General features: G+C 40.6%; 1 protein-coding gene across 1 annotated transcript; it reads left to right on the top strand.

Annotated features, from left to right (window-relative positions):
• Positions 1-502: 502 nt before the first annotated feature.
• On the top strand, positions 503-14,353 carry ido1 (indoleamine 2,3-dioxygenase 1). The gene is made up of 10 exons (XM_088908458.1): positions 503-601; positions 2,297-2,392; positions 4,025-4,144; positions 6,180-6,298; positions 8,359-8,373; positions 9,953-10,052; positions 11,115-11,232; positions 11,566-11,617; positions 12,473-12,621; positions 13,977-14,353. The coding sequence occupies exons 1-10, from the start codon at positions 503-505 to the stop codon at positions 14,351-14,353; spliced, it is 1,245 nt and encodes a 414-aa protein (XP_088764584.1).
• Positions 14,354-14,629: the final 276 nt, after the last annotated feature.

Here is a 14,629-nt window from a genome sequence, read left to right as displayed (position 1 = left end):
ATCACCAGAGGCCGTCAGTGCTGCAGCCTCTTAGGAATCTAGTCTAGTCTCTTCCATCATTCTAGCCTTCTTACCCATGTTTTGTATGTAGACCCCAAACATGGACGCTAAAATGTAAAAAATAGCACTGTCTTGGAACTCTTAAGCAAAGAGCTGTAACAAGCCTCTCTTTCTCCTAGGTCTTTACCAGTCTGTCCCCTTGTCTCTTGTGGGGGAGTACGTGCATGATTGTCAATGAGCAGATAAATAGCTCAGGTGAGTGCACTCTAATCAGAGCAGAGACTGTTGTGCAATTTCTGTATAACAGTCCAGAAGGCCACCAGATGTCCAGACTTTCTAGTACAGGACAGCAGTTATGCAATGCCTATGGGTAAAGTTTAAAATTAATGAACTATTAGGAGTTGGTTGACTTGCTAGCAGAGCCCTGTGCTCAGACAGAGGGGACAGGGATCTGGACTTATGCGGTGTGCTCCACAGAGGCCGGGCTCACCTTAAACCAACCATGGCAAGCAGTCCCAGAGACCAGCACCACCCAGGCCCTTTCTCTTTAAATAAGTATCATGTGTCTGAGGAGTATGGCTTTGTCCTTCCTGCACCACTGGTAGGTTAAAATATTCCATGGCCTTTCTTCTTAGCGCAGTATTTTCTTTGCAGTTTCAATTTTTAAAACAATGTTGTAGTTGTTTTTGTTGTTATTGTTGTGTGTTTGCAATTCTAACTGATCCACTGGGTTTTGCACCACTTTCTCTAGACTTGCTCATTAAAGTACATGGTAGAGAAATTATGACAAACCTATTTTACAGCTAAAATTCTCAGGTATTGCAAAAGACCCTTCAGATTTGGAGCACTTCAAAGGGTAACTAGAAATCACAAGAAAATATTTCAAGAATGCAATGCCAAGTGTCATCAAAAGCAGTCTCCTGCCTGTAATCACCATAGGAAAAGTCTTATCTGTGTATTGATTGTCTGTCTTTTGGAAGCAAAATGTAGGTTACAAAAAGTCAAGCGGTAAACTGCTCCTCTTTTTTAGGTAAAGGCTTCTTTAGCCATGCTTTAGTTCCCTGTTGTGTGTTGTAAAACATCAGGACCTGTGCTTTAAAGCATTATACTGTAGGTCAAAGCTGCTCTTGCAATGGGGACATGCCATCTGTTAAATTGAGCATTGGTTCTTTTTTTGATGAGACTGAGTATAAAAGGCAAAATATTTGAACACATTTCTGTATGCTACTTTGAAGTTGTGGGGAAAGTGTTTTAAATGTTTGTTATATTTGAAAAGAACTCAATGGCTCTTGAAAATCCCAAAGGAATCCACATGCAAATCAGGCAGCTACTAAACACAAGGGACCACAGAGTGTTTTGGTCCTGTTTCATGTATACACAGTTTTAACATTCAGGTCCAATTCTTTTAGTCTACGGTAGAAGTGCCTTTATATGCCAACAGACTGCAGCAGGGCTGTAAAACTCGGTACAGTGTACCTAGAGGTCTGTGGTCTCTTCTGACTTTTTGATTTAGCTCTTTTTTAATTTAGTGGGCTAATTAAAGGATTAAATTGGACACATTTAACTCTTCTTTCCATGTTTAATTAAAAATTAAAGGGATAATTTTCGAAAGAAGGACATAATTGTGTCACTTAAGTAAAACGTGTGAGGTTAGTGTATATTAAAATGGGTTTAAATATTCCAGCACTAATACCAACTCTACTCCTTTCCCTATCTCCATCCGCAGCCCTTATTAACCATGCACTTACACACAGCCTGGCTACAAAATACTCCCAGCCTTGTCAGGAGGCAATGCAAGCATGAGCGGTCACATGACCACATCATGGCTATAGGGTGACACACAATCAGGACGGGATGTTAACAGGATGAAAAACACCAGTGATCTGAGAGACTTTGAAAGGTGGCCTGACTGGGAAATGAATCAATAGGAAAGACCACAGAACTATAAGAAAAGGTGAAGAGTACTGCATCTTGCCAGGAGAAAGCCCAGCTTCAAACACTGTCTGTCAACAGGAGAGAGGGAAAGCTGAAGGGACTATTGTAGGACAGAAGCAAATGAACCTCATCATGTGTAAAGGAATAGTTGAGCCACAGTTCAGCATTGGGTGCCAAGGACAGATGCAGTCCTAATAATCCTTATCAACATACACAATGCCCTGGAAACATTATTAAGTGCTGGTTCCTAATAACTTGGCCAGTCCATGCTTTGACCTTAAGTAGCAACTAGCAACGCTGAAGTGTCTGCAGTTGAAACAGCCAAACTGGAGGACTAAAACTGCCCTCTCACTTCCTCAAGACAGACCTCCCTCAGTATTACCAGCCCTGGATGCAGATTGCCAGGCAGCTGACTGAACTCATTGACAGCCACTCACTGCGCTCTGAAGTCCACAAGGTAAGGTCCTGGAGGAGCAGAGGAGTAAAGATCTGATCCAATTGTTAACAGATAGATGCACAACATAGATGGGTTCTCCCCAGTTTAGCTGTAACGACCTGAGCTCTAGGGAAACTGCAGCTGTTGGGTGATTCTTAATACAACTTTGTCTTTTGCTTAAATGATTGAGTAATTCATATCTGCACTGACCGTCTTAATCACTTCAGGGAGAAATACTGCTTACAAACACTAAAAATTTTGATTTGAATAAAAAATTGATTCACTGATGAAAACTAGGATCAGAATAAGGTAGCTTCGCAGACTCCTTGACATCACTTAAAATTAAATGAATTTTATATACATTCGTGTATTTTATAAACAAATACAGAAAAGATGAACATCGAGGTTGACTTTAGTATGCTATACTGTAGCGCCATCTAGTGTGCCCAGTGTGTCTTCACAATTGGTCTAAATTTTGGAACGATAAAAACGCTTCTAAGACAAAAACAGGTTTTTAGATTTGAATTGAAATTGTTTTCATTCTTTTATCCGTCTGTTCACTGTTGGAAATTTTCCTTGTAAAGACAACAACAACCAAGAGCCTATTCTACAAGCACAGGGAGTAGGGTGGACCTAAATCCTGGAAGACACAACAGTGCACTGCAGGGTCTGCACACAAATGCCATATCATTTTCTATGGCATGCTCTTGACGTTGACATAGAAACCAGCAAAAGTCCATATTTGTAATAAGCCAGCTAGTCCTCAGACATATGACGTAATTAGTTCATTAAAACTAAGTTTTAAGTAGAAGTAAAAAGTCTTACTATTAGAACTTTCCCCCTGTTGCTCCTTTGATCATAATAATGGCTCTTTAAGTTACCTGTCCAGTACACTCCTGAGTTATCACAGTTAATTACATAGGGGCCAAGCTCTGAACACATTATTGAATTCTTTACTTGTTCTTCAGGCTAGTTATGACTGTGGCTCGGGAGATATCTGAAGCTTAACTGATTTGACTTGGTGTACAGGTATCTCCTTTCTTGGATCTGTTAATTTTTCCCACATTTGTTTCCATAATAATCGTTTTTCTTCTCTTAGGATAAGAACCTTCACCTGCCCCGTTTTCACCCTTCCCCACCATTACTATGGACAAAACAATTCACAAACAAGAATTCCAAAGTCAAATCAGGAAACAAGAGGAACAAAGTCATTGAAAGAAATAGGCCATGTAGTATACAGAAGCACACTTATAAACTTTAACTTTGCTCGCTGACGTGTTGTGGTTGCAGAACAATTGTCGTAAAGTTGAAACGTGGTTGTAAATTGTGTATGTACCTTTCTTCAAACATCATAAACTCAAGGACTGTCTGTACAGTGTAGGTATAACATGTTTAATAAATTTATTTTGTATTTATATTCTTCTTAGCACTTGTAATAGTAGTTTTTTCTTGTTCCCTGTATTCTCAGCACTCATTTATGTTGCTTCCTCAGTGGTTCAATATACTGTACAATATTTTTTTTTCACTGTCTGAATATTCACTATGCTTCACACAGCATGGCACTTGTGTGATTTTCCATTGTATCTGCTGTCCGCTTAGAATCTTTAAAGGACTTCACCTCCAGCAGTCTCCCTCCACTCTTTGTTCTCCCAGATGCCTCAGCTGGATACCTGCTACCTACAAACGCACAAGGAGCTGAGACTGGCACATCTGGCACTCAGCCTTCTGACAATGGGCTACGTGTGGCAGGAGGGGGAGGAGGGCACAGTGAAGGTACAGGGCACGTTTCAGCTCTCAGCCACCAGCCTTCTGCTGCCCACAGTCATTTCCTGTTTCACAAACACCAAGAGGGCAGAATTCTGTATTACACAGAGGACTTTACAGCAGACAAAGCTCCTGACATCACTCATACTCACAAAAGGATATTGCTGGTACAAAGTCATGCATATTTGTTTAAAATAGCGTGGTGATCTACAGTCAATTCCTTCCGAATGTGAGTGTGAAATAGACCATATGTCATTACTCACAGTCCAGTCTTCTCCACTTCGTTCCATATTCCCCTGTCCTTTCTTTAAAGAGCAGAGTGGTGCCACACAAATCTGGATAAATCAGAAATGTGCACACTAAACACTGAAGCATCCACCCTGTGACATCAGTGGTGATCTTCAACGTCACTTCAGCTCAGTGCTGGGTGATCAGAGTGACTGCCTGTGTGGAACTGATGCTCAGAGCCCTTATAAGATCTGACAGTGGATTTTAACTTATGCTCCCAATGCACAGCACAAGTGAAGCTGGTCAATGCCTTTATGACACTCTGCAACTTTAGATTTTTTGATAGCAAATGTATTTCTCAGGGGTTTTTGGTTTTATAATAAATAAAATAATCATAAATGTATTAAAAAGTACTGCATCAAAGATATTAGCTAATCTCAGCTGTTAAACATAAACCTGTTATCCTGTTAACAGGATCCTCTGAACATAAAGTTGTTACCTTAATGCCAGCTGCTATATCACCCTGCACCTCCCAATGACTGAAGCTAAGCAAGTGTGAGCCAGGCCAGTATCTGGATGAGAGACCTGCTGGAAGCGTTAGTGGAGCCAGTAGGGGGCGCTAACCCTGCAGTCTATGTGGGTCCTAATGCCCCAGTATAGTGACAGGAGAACTATACTATAAAAAAGAACAAGTAATAGGTTTATTCCATGCTGGAAAAAAAGAAGAAAGAAAACACAACGTTTCAGCCGTGGAGCCTTCTTAAGGTATTCTATAAAAAGGCGCCGTCCTTTGGATGAGACATAAAACCGAGGTTTTATAAACTCCCACGGCGTTTCTCGAAAAGAGTAAGGGTCTTACCCCGACATTCTGGTTAGATTTCCCCATTGCCCTTTACCTTTACCCCTCCTAATAATCTCCATCTGTGAACTGGCTTCATCACTCAGTTCTCCCCCCTGATAGCTGACTACACATTGGTAGTGGTGGAGGGGAGTCCCCATTACCCGTAAAGCGCTTTGAGTGCAGTGTCCAGAAAAGCGCTATATAAGTGTAAGTGTAAGGAACCGTAATTATTATAAACCTCTCTGTCCTTTTATATCTAGAAAATGAAATGCCCGCGCAAGCGCCGGTGATCGGTCCCGCACACCTCCCGGCGCTGTTAAAACACGCTCACGGCTAATTAATCTATTATTTATTAGTTGCAATTTTCTTTACATACAGTACTTCTCTCGCCCTTCACTCAGGGCTCTGTCATTAGCTGAACTGCAGCGCGATTGCTACCTCGAAGCTTCCTTTCGCCTGTTTTCTTCTTTTCCCTCTACGGTTTTGCGCATCCTTAATTATATCCAGCGGTTTCTATGGCCTTTGCAACTACCGCTTTGAAGCCTTGAGTGTTGGGTAACTTTTGTGTTTTCTCTTTCTTTTGGTTCCCCATTTTCCCTTTTGTTGCGGCGTTCCCCACCTCGCTGTTGTCTGAGACCTGCTTGTGAGCTCTCAGACTCTGTTTTTTTCCCCTGCCCGCGTCATTACAAAAATATATATAGAACGAGAAATACAAAGGAACAAGTCAAGGTTTATTCCATACTGAAAAGAGAAGAAAAGAAACACAACGTTTCAGCTGTGGCGCCTTCTTTGGGTGTCTTTGTTTCTTCTCTTCTCTTGAACTAATATAGAAACACAAATCTCACTCCTTTTTCCTCTGTCACTTGGAGCAAGTGATCACGTCACATACACTAAGCATAAAACTCAGGCACAGGTATCAATGATAGTTCTGTCATGTACAATCCACATGCTCAACTCAGCCTTGTCTTTCATCAGGTATTACCCCAAAACCTGGCTGTGCCATACTGGGAGGTTTCCCAGCGCCTGGGGCTCCCTCCTATCCTGACGCACGCAGACGGGGTCCTGGCCAACTGGAGGAAGACCAACCCTGAGGGGTGAGTTCTGGGAACTCATTATACATTGTCCCCAGCTACCTGTACATTTTCTAGTACATACAGGGGAACAGTTAAGGTGACTCATACACGCTGCTTCTTACAACTCTCTGGCTGTCACACTTCCTGTGTGCTGCTGGGGTGAAGTGTGCGTTTACACAAGATCATGACCAACACATTCCCAGAATCCGCCAATTCAGTACCAGGAAAACGCAGGTGACATCATTTTAATTTGAGGCAATATTCTTTTAAAGGATCACAAAAATAATTGAAATGCTTTCTCCACGTATTTTACAGTAGCCCCTAATGAATGCAGTATCCAATACTATGAGTTAACTGCTGAAAATGTGCCAAAAGTATAGGCTGGAATAAGTATATTTTTATCACGAATGAGAGCTGAGTTGTCCCTCATCTTTTCATTGACACAATAGATACTCATCAGTCATTATTTAAAGCAACAAGCAAATTAGCTGACTTAATCTGTCTCCTCAAACCACAGGGATGTCTTTGAGCAGAGAATGGTAATTATTTCTAAGACAAGCCACCGTGTTTGCAATACCACACACAATATACTGTATCTTCACCAGTCAGACTCTGTAGTCTGTGGTATTAGTGGTCGAATTTTCCAAGTGAATACAGGAAACAAAGATTCAACTGATTCAAGATATCACAGTGAATGTGATATCATGGCACTGATAGAACAGTCCTGCCTTCTCAGTATTTAACACAAAATTGCTTCACTGCTTTTTAGACTGCTATAAAATACATAAAACAGCACAATATGTTAATTGAATGAAAAAGACAGATTGTTTAATGCTACAGTCTTCCTCGTTTAGATCAAATTGATCAATTTGCTCTTTCTAGTAGAATAATATATCTTTTAAATAACAGTACTAAGAAATATATTTTTCTGTACAGTACTGTACAGTATATCATTGTTTTATTTGCTGGATGGCTTTCCTGAATATGTCTATCTGTGATTAACTGAGTCATGCAGTTTTAGGCTTTCTGTCTTATTTCAGGCAGGTGACAGCTTGTTAAAAGAGTAGTTCATATTACTTCCATTTTCCTGTTTTTACATCCTGATATTACTGCTCATTATATTTCACGGATGAGGTAAGATTCTTTTGTGTTCAGAACACTATTTTCTATGCTAATCTGGTGTTCCAGAAAAAAATTAAGAAAGATCAAAACTGAACGGCCCAGCTAGTCCATTTGGTAGTTAGTAACTGATCTGAGGAGCTCATCCAGCTGTTTCTTGAAAGAACTCAGAGTTTTGGCTTCAACAACATTGCTAGACAGCTAGGTACCCCTACAATCTTTTGTGTCCTGTTTTCAGATTTAATAACACTTTCAAATAGTTTCCACTTGTGACAGCTGTTTTGTGTTTCTCTGCTAAAACTGTAGGTGTTCAGTATCAAGTTCAAAATCAGGGCTGATACTGGTTTGGCTTTCAATGCCTTTAAGAACCTACAGTGCTTAGACCATCAGTTTGGAAAAGACTCTCACCCTTGAAACAGAAAATACAATATACATGATTGTTGGCTGCACAAAATTGAATGTATAGTGCAGCACTTATTCGCAGATCCCACATTCTTCATGCAGAACCCTACGTCTGACACGTTTCAGGAGTGTATTTAAAGAAGAAACACCAGTCAATTTTAATAAAGGTTGGACTTATCTCCTGGCTTTTTTAATAGAAAAGCAAATGTTAATCAATCAATGGTACATAGCTAAAAGCAAATGTTATTTTTAGAGGAATGAAGACACTATGGATGGATGGCATCCTTAAAAAGCTTTATGAAAACAAATAAGAGCACAGGCAAAACATACAATAGAGGAAAGATACTACTGTCGATTCAAATTAGATTAAAAATTATATTTCATTCTCAGGGTTATACATCTTTCCTATGTGCTTGTGCTTGACTGTAAACACTGTGAAGATGGAATAAATAATCAGTTAAAGTACAGAAAATTACATCATGCTTTACAGTATGAAAAAATACAAATGCTAATGATATTTTTCTTCTTTTTTCTATTTCTCTCCCGGAACCACTTATAAGCCCTTTTGAGATGGAGTAAGTATTTCCTATTTCCTCATTAAATGTGGATTTCAAAATGTATAAAAAAGCCTACACTAGCAATCTCAAACTCATCTCACCGAATGTCTTCATTTATATACATATACCTGTGGTGCTCCACTTATTACCACTAATTACAGTACATCTCTCCAGAATGAGCATTTACCACTAGCACATACTGTAGACCTTGCTCCACTCTGTACTCTCTCTTTTCTATTAACCAGCTGAAAATCCATGTACATGTATGAACTTGAATGTCTATCACCTGTAATTTAAGTATTTATCTTTTATGAGGATCTTTATTAAAAGCTTTCTGGAAATCTAATTACAGTATTCCAATTTATATGCTTTATTTGTACCCACAACTTCTGCTGCTTGTCTAAAAAAACTCTAAAAAGGCAATGAAGCAAGGTCTACCTTTCTAGATCCATGTTGGCTATGTCATTAAATATCCCTATTGACATAAAAATGATCCTATAGTTAGTTAGCATTTCTATAACCTAACTGAGTAACACTCATTGGTCAATAGTTAATTGGTAATACTTTTCCAGTGACCCTGTCTTGAGTGAAAGTTTTTGGCAGTGTATTGTTAAAAATAAAAATAAAATATAAAAAACATTTTTAGGCATAACTGATTAAACACAGTACCATCAGACCCTGGAGGCTCTTTTATCTTAAGTGCTTTTACTACCTGTAACACTTCTGCATCCTAGGCTAATACTATTTAATATAGAACTCTATCCTAAGCCTAAGGCATGTTGTGAATTATTTCCATAGTAACCACATGAGTGAAATTAATACATCAACTGTTCCACTTTGATTCCCTCAGATTTTCCCATTGTTGTTTCTGAGACTCATTGTTTCATCCTATGCTATACTTTTGTTGTTGAAAAGTTTTTTTTTATTATTTTAGCTGCTATCCTTTCTCCTCAGATTTATATTAAATTGATGCATTAAAACATTTGATCCACTGCTTTCTAGCCTTGATTTGCTCATTTCTAGGACAAAGCTATTCTGACCTTCAAGCAGAATATCATTAAAATGCTGCCATCCATTCTCTACGTAGTCCATATTTATCCTGGCCCAGGATAAACATCTTTTAAACTTAGGAACAAGTAAAGGTTTATTCCATGCTGAAAAGAGAAGAAAAGAAGCATAACATTTTGGCTTTGGAGCCTTCTTGACACCTTTTCTTCTTTGTAGTCTACGCACAGTGATGTACTTGTAGCTACCTTCTCGAATTTCTTTTAAACTTATTCTAAAGTTATTAGTCTTATTCTAAACCTCAAGTTGTTTTGCATGTGACTTGAGGTCTGCATAGGTGCAACTTATCTTGAGATGTGGAAACTATAAAAAATTATGCTGCTGAAGCACTTTTCTTAGTTATAATTTGACATTTCATTAAGAAAACTGAAATTGACATGATAACCTAGTCATGCACATCAGCTGTACATCAAAAGATAGAATGTTATACAGGCTGAGGTGACTGTACTGCCAGGGGTAGCTGAGAATTAGTTTAGATGCTAAGTTGTGAATCTTAGTTGATGGGGTTGTGTGCTGGCTGGACTCTTTTCAGGAACCTGGAGCTGATTTTGACTCTTCCAGGAGGGGACAGTGTCAGAGGATTTTTCCTGGTGACCCTGCTGGTTGAACTGGCCGCTGTCCCAGGTGTAAAGGTAAGGGTTCCAGTTTCCTTCCAACTTCCAATCACATGCCGATCAGATTAATTGGTGTCTCAGAATCGTTCTGGGCATTCTTTTTTGTGTGTCCTGTGAAGGACAGGCATCACAGTCAGGGTTAAGTTTCTCGTTGAGGAGTGCAGTTGTATTAAGCAATAACCTGTCACAATCCTCGACAGCAATGATTGCCAATCCTGGACGAGGAGGAACAATGTAGCTGCTGAATTTAATTCCAGCTGAGCTCTAAATCCCCAGTGCTTAATGATGATGATTGAATTGATCTCCATTCTTATTTAAAACTTTTAGTAATACTTTTAGTTAACTTGTTTCCTCACTCAGTCCTGAGTGTCAGATAGACCCTGCTTCTAGTTTCCATCAATATCAGAATTTCTGACCAAACAGCTCTTAGTAGCTGTTCAATTTATGCTAAATATTTACAGGTGAAATGACAAATCTATAAACACTTGCACAATAAACTTCTATTTGTTTCTGCAGCAGTTCAGTTGGTAGCATTTCAGAAACTGGTACAGGGTTGATACCATTTACAAATCCCTTTTCACCTTTTAAGAGCTGAAATATGTCACAGAGGATCTGTGGCTGTGGCTGGAAGTTTGCCTGTTTGTATCCTGTGGCTGGCAGAGGAATCCTACTCCATTGGGCCCCTTGAGCAATGCTCTTAACCCCAACTGCTCCAGGGGTGCTGTATAAATGGCTGACCCTGCACTTTGACCCCAAGCTTCTCTCCCTGTCTGTGTGTCACATGGAGAGCAAGTTGGGGTGTGTGAAAAGAAAATTCCTAATAGAAGAAATTGAATATGGCCATTAAAGTGATCTTATCTTATCTTATTAGCCTGTGATTAAGATCTCAGCAAAAAACACAAGGATTCCCCAGGATCAGAGCTGAGAAGCTCTGCTTAATTGATTGAAGCACATAGAATATAGATGGATGTAAGACAATAATGTGAAAGTTTGGTAAGAGCATAGTAAGAGCATGCTTGTGCAGCATGTGGGATGTATGTGTTTTGCTCAGGCCAGTGAAGCTGTTGTGCTGTGTTGCAGGCGATCCCTAGGGTGATTAACAGCATGCTACAGCAAGACAAGCAGACTGTGCAGGCTGGGCTTAACGACATCACTCAGGCCCTGAAGAGCATGACTGAAGCTATCAGACTTATGCATGGTAAAATAAAGAGCCTACAGGCCTCTGTCCACTCTACACACAACTGCCCGTTAGCTGGGAAACTTTTAAATATGTCTCTAGAAAATCTATATGTTTCAGAGTGAAATACAGAGTGTATAATACAGTACATTTAGCATCCTTGTTTATTCATGATTTAATAAACAACACAGAGAAGAAAAATATATATTTGCACCCACTAAAATTTTCACAGGATAACAACAGTTCCTTATTCAAGAAAAGTTACTTACACAAGGAGCCTGGCATTATCTCAATATTTTGAACAAAACATCTACAGGATTTATCTCAAATCTCTTCTTTCCTGTCTGATTCCAGCACATGTTGACCCAGCTGTGTTTTATGGGATCATGCGTCTTTATCTCTCTGGGTAGGTATCCTCTTTGCAATTATTAAGGTGTTTTTAATTACTACCTTAATCATATAAATACCTCTACCCTGGAACGTGCCAAGTCCTAATGCTACACTCTCTTCATTTCACTGTAAGCTTTCATGGTGCGAGATGATACCTAAGGCAAATTTATTTGTTGTGCTAACAAAACACTTTAAAGAGAAAATCTTGTGGACACATGAGGTAACTAAATGGTAGAACCAGCAAAAAGATTTGTTTTGAAATTGACTGAAAATGATTTCCTGGAGAACCAGAGATTGAATTTGACTCTTATAACACTGAATACATTAAGAAATCTTATATTTACCACCTGGGCTTTGTTGCCAACTGTAGCCTGCTTTCTTTATACAGAAACTTAGCTTTTTTTGTTTATTCTAACATTTTGACTGTCCAAATGACCAGACTGTTAAGTTTCTGCTGCACTCCACAGATGTAACTGCTCATCTGAAATCAACAAACACTTGACTGAAGTTTGAGTGAGGAGTTGCGTTAGTGTGCAGAAAACAGAAATAATGCAATGTTTTGGGCTATTGAGCTCCTTGAGGTCTCCCATGCTGTATATAACACTCAACAGCTTAAACATTTTATTTCTTCCACCTTTCAGTCTGTCGGCCATCTTGTGGAACCGACTTCAGAATCCATTCCGATATTCAGGGTCACAAACAAAATCTGATCACTTACAGTATTAGTCATGTTCATTTAAATACACCCTCACTGCAATGCACCAACCATATTGATGCAACAAAGTGATTAATAAGAATATCTCTAAGCTGCCACTTGTCCTACTTTCCGTGCAAAGTAAAAAGTGGGGCCCTCCTTCTCGGGTGTGTTTAGGTGGAAAGACAACCCCCTCATGGCAGAAGGGCTGGTGTATGAAGGGGTGCACACAGAGCCACTGCAGTATTCGGGGGGCAGCGCGGCCCAGAGCAGCTTGCTGCACTGCTTCGACGAACTGCTGGGAGTCCAGCACGAACCTGAGAGCGGTGAGGATGAGCTGCATGTTTCTTCTGGAAAGCACACGCATTGAGAACCTGGATAAGAAATCACATTTAGCCAGCTGTGCAACACTTCAAATCCGGTGTTACGCTAGCCCACTGAAGCTAAGCAGGTGTGAACCTGGTCAGTACCTGGATGGGAGGCTCCTGGGAAAGCTAAGGTTGCTGCTGGAAGTGGTATTAGTGGAGCCAGTAGGGGGCGCTCACTGCTGTGGTCTATGTGGGTCCTAATGCCCCAGTAAGGTGACGGGGACACTATACTGTAAAAAGGCGCCATCCTTCAGATCAGAGGTAAAACCGAGGTCCTGACTCTCTGTAGGTTTCTGAAATCTGATGATGTTTCTTGAAAAGAGTAGGTGTGTTACCCCAGCATCTTGGCTAAAATTTCCTATTGGCCTTTACCAATCGTGCCCTCCTAATAATCCCCATTTAAGAATTGGCTTCATCACTCTGTCCTCCTCCTCATTGATAGCTGATGTGTGGCGAGTGTACTGGCACACTCCAGGTGGTGGCTACACATTGGTGGTGGTGGAGGGGAGTCCCCATTACCTGTAAAGTGCTTTGAGTGGAGTGTCCAGAAAAGCGCTATATAAGTGTAAGCAATTATTATTATTATTTTATAATAGGTCCTGAACTAAAACTCTCTTAAAGGGGCATTCCTCTTACAGGTGTTCTGTCATAATCCCACGAATGGTAGCTTCTCGCCATTGGCCCGGCATAGACACCACATGTCTGAACCTGCGGTTCGTCTCTCACTGAGCAGGATTACTATTACAACAGCACATAGTCAGTAGGGTTAAACTGAGCATGACAGTCTAATCCCAGCTCGCGGTCCCTATTAGGGGGTGAGCAACCCAATGCTCGGCGAGTTCAACTTGACAATAACGGAAAGAGCCGACACCAGATGATCAAAATAAATTCAAGAGAAGCTTTTAAAAAGCATCTGCATGAAATGTATAGTACAGTAGGTCACCTGACCACCCTTATTCTCTGCTCCCACTGGTCACACTGGAACACAGACTTCAACGTTGAAATCAAGATCTTTTTCACGCTTGGGAAGAGAGCAAGAACAAGAATTTCACCTCATTTCAGAGGGAAGGGGAGGAGAACAGGACTGTATATAAGTAAGGTTTATAAACTGTATTTTGGATTTGGCTAAGTAAGCACAGAAGTAACTTGAGTTCCCTTATCCAGCCAAGCCTTGCTTTATCTTCCAAAAGCTGATAAACCAAAACTTCAAGGAAGTTAGAAAATAATGGGTATCGCAGACTAGGGGAGAAGGATATCTAAATTAAAACAAATAGTATCAGCTCTGAAGAAATAACATGATTTTCTCCCTGTAGGTGCATTTCTCACCAGGATGAGGGATTACATGCCCCCCATGCATAAACAACTGGTCCAGGACATCTCGTCTGGCCCCTCCCTGAGGCAGTATGTCCTGGATGCCGCTGACCCAGAGCTGACGCAGGCCTTCAGCAGCTGTGTGTCCCAGCTGCTTTCTCTGCGCAGCTACCACATCAACATCGTCAGCCGCTTTATCACCATACCGGCGGCTCGGGCCAGGCAGCTGAAGAACCGGAGTGAGGGTCCTGCCGAAGCCCTGAGCCGAGCCCCCGTCGCCCTGGAAGAGAGGGGCACCGGGGGCTCCGGCATCATGAATTTCCTGAAGAGTGTCCGAGACAGGACCAAAGAGGTCTCCATCCCCCCTGCCACTCTCTAGTACAACCACCAATGCGGTGTGGGCCTGGAATTCGGAAAAGGACTTTTGTTACCATCTTAAGGTATGGGGGGAAGAAACAAGTGGGTGCAACATTTTGGTTCCCCCCCTCACTTTGAGTCATTTTACGCTCGTTTGTAATGACCTCTTTTTTAAAATATAAATAAGGTTTGAAAAAATGTGAAACAACTGTAACGTCAACATTGTTTTTAGAAGGGAAAAAAAGCAAAGGTGGTTCTTTTAAAAACTCCTCCTCGAACTTTAATCTAACCTGAGAAA

This window comes from Atractosteus spatula, chromosome 2 (assembly GCF_055471065.1).
Source record: "Atractosteus spatula isolate fAtrSpa1 chromosome 2, fAtrSpa1.hap1, whole genome shotgun sequence".
NCBI classification, from domain to species: domain Eukaryota; kingdom Metazoa; phylum Chordata; class Actinopteri; order Semionotiformes; family Lepisosteidae; genus Atractosteus; species Atractosteus spatula.
Note: the sequence above shows the minus strand (reverse complement) of the source record. Positions and strands in the feature narration are given on the sequence as shown.

Excerpts from the sequence above, each read along its gene's own strand:
- ido1 (XM_088908458.1), top strand. The coding sequence starts at position 503 with ATGGCAAGCAGTCCCAGAGACCAGCACCACCCAGGCCCTTTCTCTTTA. Across the intron at positions 602-2,296 it reads TTGTCCTTCCTGCACCACTG|ACAGACCTCCCTCAGTATTA; the intron begins GTAGGTTAAAAT and ends CACTTCCTCAAG. Across the intron at positions 10,053-11,114 it reads CCGCTGTCCCAGGTGTAAAG|GCGATCCCTAGGGTGATTAA; the intron begins GTAAGGGTTCCA and ends GCTGTGTTGCAG.